General features: G+C 36.2%; 1 protein-coding gene across 1 annotated transcript in view; it reads right to left on the bottom strand.

The window, feature by feature from the left end:
* Positions 1-7076, bottom strand: part of LOC103596673 (dystrophin-like) — a gene marked incomplete at its 5' end in the record, with an annotated part of 285255 nt that extends 278179 nt beyond the window's left edge. Inside the window, 2 exons of the mRNA XM_008580348.1 lie at positions 6739-6846; positions 6975-7076. Coding sequence (XP_008578570.1) covers positions 6739-6846; positions 6975-7076 — 210 coding nt within the window. The remainder of the gene's footprint in view (positions 1-6738; positions 6847-6974) is intronic.
* Between the last annotated feature and the right edge of the window lie 1851 nt (positions 7077-8927).

Below are 8927 nucleotides of genomic sequence, written 5' to 3'. Positions count from 1 at the left end.
CCTCGCTCAGCCAGTGAGCGGGAACCGGTCTGTATGTGGGATCCGAACCCTTGGGCAGGAGCGCCGCCGCGCTTCCCAAGCGGCGCACTTATCCAGTGCGCCACCGGGCCGTCCCCTTACCTATTTTCTGAAGTAGTTTTTACACCATTCATATTTCCAAAGTTCCTGTGACCTATGGAACTTTGGTTGATTTGGAATGAATAAACAAAGTGGCTTATGTTAAATCAGTAGTTCAGGGGAGCTTATTCTTTCATTTTATCCATTAAAGTCAACCTGTACTTGGGGAAATCCAATTTCCATGTATCAAATGCTAGTCCCTGACTTGACTTGTAAAACACAGAAGAAGAAGAAATAAAAAGAATCATTTTATAACCTCTTTACTACCCAGTCTTTTTGATCTTTTTGGCAGTAACAAGTAAAAAGAATATAAACTAACCTGTGATACCTACTTTTCCAAAACAAATGCAAGCTTATTTAAGAACAACTAACATTACATGTGACAAAGAAATTGTCACGAAACAGATGCACCAATCACTCCTGAGTGTGATCGACACAGAGCAGTCAATACACCCCCCTGCAAAGGACAGTTTATGTAGCTCATTTTGGCATGCCACCTGCATTGATAGCTCTGAATTGCAGAATGCTCTGGTGTCTCATTCAATTAGTTTGTCCTTTACTCAAAATCTACTTCATCTGGTGTATTTTATACTGCAGTCCTCTTGCGATTTTTAAAGAAAAACAAAGCAAGTTTTAAAGTTCATTTTTAATTTTTTCTCAATAATTATTTTACTATTTTTCTGTTTGAAAGAATGCAATAATAAACCAAAATATGAGCCAAAATATTATAAGTTGAATACATATTAAAATAAAACTCTCAGTGTGGGACTTGAGCAATAGATAGGCTTTGCATATTTATTTTGTCTGTTTAATTCACATGTTACCTTTTCATCAAATTTAAGTGCATACTTGCACTAGTAGTAAAAGAACAGTTTATGCTATCTGCCTAGAGCTGAGAGCCAAATTTGAATTTCATCATATATTCCTCCAATTATTTTATGGAATCTCATTTTTCTTCATTCTTTATTAACTTCTGACATGCATTTATTTTGTTGAAAGCTACCACAAGTTCTTTTTGGAAAGAGGCATAATATAAATATATACTTTTAAAAATAAAAATATGTAAATACAATCCTCTTTGGCTTATTTTTATAGAGCTTAAGGAATTTGTTTACATAGCCATGTGTGTAAGACTAAGGGTGTACCCCTTATTTAAACTAAATATGTAATAATTTGAAAACATTTCAGAATGGGAGTCTGACAGTTATATTTAAAGAAGAGAATTGTGTTGGAAATCTACGGATAACCTCATGTTACCTAAACAAATGAAACTAAGTCTCCTGTGTTAATATTAAACCAAATGAAGAAGCATTTGTTGAGCATTACAGAAATGAAAGTGGAAGTTGCCATTAAAAATACAATCAGGAAAGGTGAACTCAAGGCAAAATAAAAATAGCATTATAATGAAATTGTGTAATTACTAAATCAATATATTTTTATATGTCTATGTGACAAAAACACTGAACTAACCAAAACTTCTAATACATTCTAGATACGTGTTTTTAAAATGATGATGACAGATAAGTTGTCCCCCCTTAATTTCTTTCCTGTTTTCTACCCCACCTCTTTCTCCATAATCTCCCAGCTCCCTAAGGACTCTCCCAGAATAATTAGCAGGGGGAGAAGAGAGAAAAATCCATGGTGGTGCCAGATCATAGTAATGAATTATTTTCTCCCATCTATCCTTTGATGTCAACTATTTTAAGCTTAGATCTTATTGTGTGCATATTAAATAACTATGGTTTAATTGCTTCTAATTATTGTATAAAAGTATATCATTCTGTATATCAAGAATTAATCATAGGTCTATGAGTGCCAGAGAGCCACAGAGCTCTAGAAAATTTAGGAGGCAAAAGGAAACTTAGAACACTATAAAACTTGTATAAGGCAAAGGTCAGCTGGCATACTAAAAGAGGAAATATATTTTATTTCCATAGAAGCCAGGCATTTGGACCTACCACTAAGGTAGGCAGGAAGCCACCATCAATAAATCAGATTGGGTCAGTAGTAGATATGGGGAAGAGACAGATATGCTGTTCAAGAAGACAGAGTAGACAAATTCTACCTGGTCAAGATTAGAAGATGATTTGAAATGAAAAAAGAATGTATATTAACACAAGTCCCAAGAAACCTTCACCCTATTCTTGTCAGGATTATGCCTCAGAAAGTAATGCCATGACAATTTCTTTTATACTGGAAAATTTTAATTCTGTACCTATTTGTAGTTACTTATTTCCATATAAGAAGTACTTCAATTTGTTTTAATTACCAATTGTACTTAGGTAGATTGATCTATTGCAGGGGTTCTCAACTTGTGGAAACATTACAATAACCTGGAAGCTTGTTAAAATGCAAATTGCTGGGCTCCATCTTTAGAGTTTCTAGGCCAGTAGGCCTGGGGAGGGCCTAAGAATTTGCATTTCTAACAAGTTTTGAGGTGATGCTGATGCTTCTGGCCTAGGAACCACACTTTAAGAACCACTGATTCTATCTGGATGAATTCTTTGAGGGCCATCACAGGAATTGAAGTCAAGGTAACAAGACACAGAAAAACAGCATTATCAATAGAAACTTGCTGAGTTTCCTTCATTCCTGTCATTCGATACCATAGCCTCTTGGATCACCGTGCTTCCTCAGCATTGTCCTTCCCTGGAAAACATCAACAGCCCCCACAGCAGCAGCACACTTTTCCAGTAACAAATTTCTTCTAGGCAAGGGCCTTCCCATGATAACTTACATGATTCTACAAGTCTTAGAATTCACCTCATAAAGGACACAAGCTTCTTTTCTCCTTCAATTTTTATCCTTTACACCAGATAACAATTCGTTTTCGATCACAAAAAAATAATAGACCTACATGCTCTAGATCTGTGAAATCCATAGGAAATGAAATACCAGACTCCCTACCTCCCACTCCCAATGAGAAGTAGGAGACAATCCCATGGGTTATTAGTGATAGTATTTCAAAAGAAATTACACTGATTGTAAATAAAAGAGAGTTTTAGAACACTGTATCTATACCTAGGTATGTAGTAGAAATTGGTGACAGATGGTACCTGTTTTGGGTCTCAGATTGTGACATATTTTAATGAACATTAAATTCTTATTCACTGCCTGAGTCAGCAGGGGAATTTTACCTCAAATTCTAGACCAGCTGTCAGGTTTTGTTAATTGGCTTAAACTATCAAATGGTAAGACTTATACCTAACATATTTTCACTTTGTTCAAGAGTAAGGTGACATAATATGAATTTTAATCATACTGAAAAATCATTGAGACTTTGCTAAGAGAGGATTTTCATGGCCCTGAGGCTAGCAAAGTCTTTTACTCACAAAAATGTCAACATAGTGGCACATGATTTTAGCAATGACAGTCCTCAAATGCAGTCCCCCCCCCTGTCCCCCAAGGAGTCAAATGATATGAGAACTTATGAAATAGTTTGAAAGGCCTGGACTTGAGTCTGGACATCTTAGTGTTCATATTAACTCTGCTATTAATCTATTAACGTTATAAGACATCTTATGTTGAGTGTTTTTTCTGAACCTCAATTTCCTCTTCTGAAATAACCTGAATAGCTGATCCCAAGGAACTTTAGGTATGTAATTACAATGGGAATACACTAAATGATATATAAGATCCTATCTAGCTTTAATGTTTTTGGATTTTGTTAATCTGTAGCTTCCCAAAAACAACGTTATTGATTGGCAAATTCAATTACGATATACATAATAACTTGCACTAAGTAATGAAATTTGAAACTTGTTATTACGCAAAATAACTTTGTAATACTCTCGCATATGGTATTTTCCAAAGATGGCTGTAAAACAATCTCCTGTCTTAGATGCTCTGCTATAATTTGACATTGATGCTTTTCTATGAAAAGATGAAGTCTAATTTCTTTCCCTTAAATCTGACCATTTCAACCAACATAGTATGGGAGCAATGATGTTACATGAAGTTTGAAGCTAAGTCTTGTTGACTGAAACACTCACACTTCAAGTTCTTAGCCTGCGTGTAAGAATTCTGACTAACCTTAGGCCACTATGCTGTGGTGAAGACAAACAGCACAAAAAGGCCAAGGGAAGGTGATGTGCTCTGCTGCTCCAAACTTCAAGGTATTCCAACCCAGGTGCCAGATGGTATGAGGGAATGACCACTTTCAGATGATTCCAGACCCCAGCCATCTATACTTTCCAGTTGAGAGTCCAGACATTGTGAAGCAGAGGAGAGGAGCCATCCCCTCTCCATCTCTGCTGAACTACTGATTCACAAAATCCATGAGCATAATAAAAATGTCATCTTAAGCTACAAAATTTGAAGTTATTTATTACACAGTAGTTGTAACTGGAAAAACAACTGTCTTGCCTTTTGTAAGTTCTGCCCATTGCATATTTCCTAAGCTCTCTTTCTGGTGAAGATCAGGATTCCTGGATAGGTTCTATACAAATTATTTATTGAATTGTTTAATCTATGTGAATCACCTTCCTAAATACTAAGGACATGATGGTAAACAGAGAGGCAGAATGCCTACACTCAAGGAGCTTACATTCTAATGGGTTCATGCTATTCTCATTATGATTGACTATTGAAGCATATGGTTCTGCATTTAACCAGCAATATGGCTTGGCAGTTAATCAGAGAGCATGACTATACTTTGATAATCAGTGATCACCAACATATATATATAGACTGAAAGGATCCATATTTTGCCTGAGAAGAACAATATTTGCTAGGAATTTCTACTTCAAGGATATGTGGTCCATGCATCCATTCATCTAGATATAAAATCTATCCTGATCTATCCTTTTCTCTCTGTAGCATGTGACAGTTTTTACCATTCTCTGACTTTTAAAAATATTCATTTTCCTCACTTTTGTGATATCACTTTCTTCCTTCTCCTTGTATTCTTGAACCACATCTGTTCCATCTCTTTTTGTGTGATTTTTGTCCTCTGTCCACCCCTTGATTGTAGATGTTGCCTTTGAATTCTGTCCCTTTTATTTATTGTGTCACTCTACACAATCTCTCTGTAGAATCTTCACTGTTTCTGAATTGATGACCAGTCATGAACCCTTTTCTGAGATTCTAGTAAGTATATTTCATCTGACTAATGGAATGGACTTTTTCACTTGGATGTGTCACATTGTAGACTCAACATATTCAGATCTGAAATAATTGTCTTTTTTTTCACTCCAGCAATTCCTCTTCTATTCTCCTATCAGGGCTACTAGCCCTCCCAGGAATTCAGTCATCCAATTGGGAAGTCCAGGAACCATACCAAACTTTTGTCTCTTACCATAAGTTTTGTTCATTCCATCTCAACATTTCTCATGTCTCTCTCCTCAACTTTGTACCCAATGCTACTTAATTCAGGTCTTCTAGTTAGTCTCCTCACTACCCAGTCTTACTAACAAAGAGTATTACAAAAAAGTAAATATGATTGTTATCAAACTCTCAATGGCTCCCCATTAGCTGCAGAAAAAATTACACATATAACCAATAAGTTTGCACTCATGTTTTGATACATATATAGATTACTTTGCTGAACTCCATCTTCAGTAGTCACATCACTTAAGAAAATATATATTTTTTGACCAATGATTTTTAATCAATAACAAGCTAGCTTGTAACAACAAGTAATACATAAGTGAATCTATTCAAAATTAAAAGTTCAAGAGAGTTAGAAACCATGGAGAAAAAAAAATATGGTACAAAAAAAATATGGTAAAATGTTACACATTTAAAATAGCTGGGAAAATTTGTTTAAGTTAACAGTTATAATGAAGTACAGCACCTGATATAAAAATAGATATAAATAGATTCATTTAGGTAAAATTATAAAATGTTATTTACAATAGACTTTGGTTTATGAGTTAACATCAATTTAACATTTTATAGAATTGATCTATTAAAAATTTTTTAAAATCCTTATTATGGAATATTTCATTTGAAAATTTAAGCTCCTAATATGAGATTGCCCTTTTCTTTACTGAAAAGTAATAAAATTCACAGAGTATGAGAAGCTTCAGAGTTTTTCTTTTGTTTTTGTTTTGTTTTTTTAATCTTGTTAGGTCCAACTGAAATCAAATATCTCAATGAAACCTTCCCTGGAATCCTTTTACTGCCAAAGCAGTCTTATTTCTCAAAATACATGAGGCATTTATAATCAATGTCATTCGGTTTTCTTTAATGTTGTTTTTCCTTGTTTGCCTAACTATGTTTAAACACCTTATTTGTAAGGATAATCTTCTCTTGTACTTCTCATATGCTATTCTGAGAATCAACTTTAGCCTATCAGTTTAGAACTATGCTGTCTAGAACTTTATGAAAGACTCACAAATACTTCTTAGTGTTACCTTTTATTTTGACTTGTCTTAATGCAGTGTGTGGTATTTTTTCAGAAGTACAATTTTGTTTGAAAAAACAAAGTTGAAAATCTACCTATAGCTTTCTTCATTTTAATTAAGAAAAGTAACAGTATGACATCTTTGAATAATCTACGGTCTAAGCAAAAATAAGGAACATTTGGCTTAAAATCTGATAGAATAGAAAGAATCAAATAATGGTGATGCTGTATACTACTGGGTTTTTAAAGGACTATTGAAATTGAAAAGTACGTACAGCAAGTTTTTGAAGACTTGATAACATTTCATTTTGATCCTTAAAGCCAGTTGTGTGAATCTTGTTAACTGCATCTTCTTTTTCTGAAAGCCATGCACTAAAAAGGCACTGAAAGAAATCAAAGAATTCCAAATAATTAAAATTAATTACTAAACATAGATCTTCTTGTCGTCGTTGTTTTCGAATTAACATTTCTCCATATCCTTCGGTGCTACAATTTTTCCCACATTACTCACCTGTTCTTCAGTAAAACGTTGCCATTTTAGAAGAATATCTTGTAAAAGAACCCAGCGGTCTTCTGTCCACCTACAAATGTTTGCCCATCGATCTCCCAGTACCTGGGGAAGAAACAACCCACCACAACATCAGCCAAAAAATAATTTTTAACTGAATTTCATTAACAATAACATGAATGATTTGCCAAATTATCTAATTTTGAATCACCTATGTATACTAAGAATTGTAAAAGGCACCATTCTTTCTTTTCCTGACAATTAAGTAAGTGTTGCACCTTTCAACTGTCCTTATATTATTTCACTCAGTCTTTCACCTTTCATGGAAATGCAAAGTTACTTATAAGTAACCTGAAGCACTTATTATACCACTACTCAAAATGTCTCCACAGCAAATGTAAGATAGCAAAGACATAAATATAGAGTGGATTTTCAAAGAAAACGTGTAGAATGTTTATCTTCCTTAGGTCTGAAAATATACCTCAAAGAATATAAGTCTGACTACCAAACAGAATGCCTAAAAAGACTCTTATTTGAAGCAATTAACTAGGAATAATTAGAATTGCCTTATGTCTGGATTGTATAAGAAAAATTTAAGTCACTTAAATTATATCCATATGTAGATTTTTAAAATTATCTGATTATTACTGAAGTATTGAAATTCTCTGTGTCTACTCTAGTGGGAAAATTGTAATATTCTCTGAGTAACAACTGCCATAATTTTAGCATGCCACTCACTTCTAAATACACATGCTATTTTACTATGAGGGTACTTCAAAAAGATCATAGAAAAATAGAATTAAAAGATAATACCAATTTTTCCATGAACTTTTTGAAGTACTCTTGTACTTAATGTACCTATGAATGAAAAATACATATTATGATGATTTCTATGCAAAGGGAGTGTTTTAAGAAAAAACAAAAAAATGTCTCGTTTACTTCAACTCCAGTCTGATGCACTTCAGAGCTTAAAATTTCAAATTTTTATGACTTTCTCAAATAAATAAGATAATTATTTTCTCATATCTATTAGATATATAAAACTAGAAGTATCTAAAAATATGGACATGGGTCGTCAGGCTGCTCCTCAGATTCTGGGGTTGGATTGTGCATCCCTGAAGAAAGCTAGAAGAAATTAATCTGGATTCTGGGATTAATTGAAAACGTAAGGATATTGCGGAAAGATGGCGATGGGTCTGGAGCGACCGTGCCAGGAGACAGCGCGATCCTGAGAAGTGTGCGGTGTGAAACCAGAATACTAATTGCATTTCCAAGAGCAACAAAAAACGAATGATTCTTTCAACAACGATCCTACAATGACAAACAAGCAACAACAGGTTCGAGGTTTCAGGGCCAACACAAAAGAAGACTCCTGAGAGTACCCAAGCCCTGCTGCGGGAACAAGCAAGCAGCCCAGACAACAAAGGCCAAGAAAGCCAGCAGAAACGGCACAGAAATGGAGTGAAATGTGCCAGACCGGACCAACTCTGTGAGCTCTGTGAGTCACCCCCAGCCCATCCCCACTTGTGGGGTGAAGCCCGACTGCTCCCCGCCCGCCCGCCTAGCTCCCGCCTACCACACCAGGCTAGGCGCCCACAACAGAGCTGCCTCCATTTTATCGGGTGGGGGCGGAGACGGCCGGCTTAGTGAGGGCAGGCCAGCCATCTCTGCTTAGCGCGGCTCCGCACTGAGACGTGCCATTTGCTTACCTCGACGCGGGGCACCCCGGGACCTGTGGACCGGCCCACAATCCCCCCCCCCCCCCCGCGGATCTCAGACGGGGCTGGTAGCGTGGGGAGCCCCCGGCCAGCGTCGGGAGGGCAGGGAAGAGGAGCCTGCCCAGATTGTCTCTCCACCACATCCTGGGCGTCGGCCCCAGGTAAACTCCCTCTTTCCGGGAGGCAGATTCCATCTCTGGGGGCCTTAGTTTGGAAGAACCCCTAGCGGATTTCTGGT

This window comes from Galeopterus variegatus, unplaced genomic scaffold (genome assembly GCF_000696425.1).
Source record: "Galeopterus variegatus unplaced genomic scaffold, G_variegatus-3.0.2 Scaffold2070, whole genome shotgun sequence".
NCBI lineage: Eukaryota > Metazoa > Chordata > Mammalia > Dermoptera > Cynocephalidae > Galeopterus > Galeopterus variegatus.
Note: the sequence above shows the minus strand (reverse complement) of the source record. Positions and strands in the feature narration are given on the sequence as shown.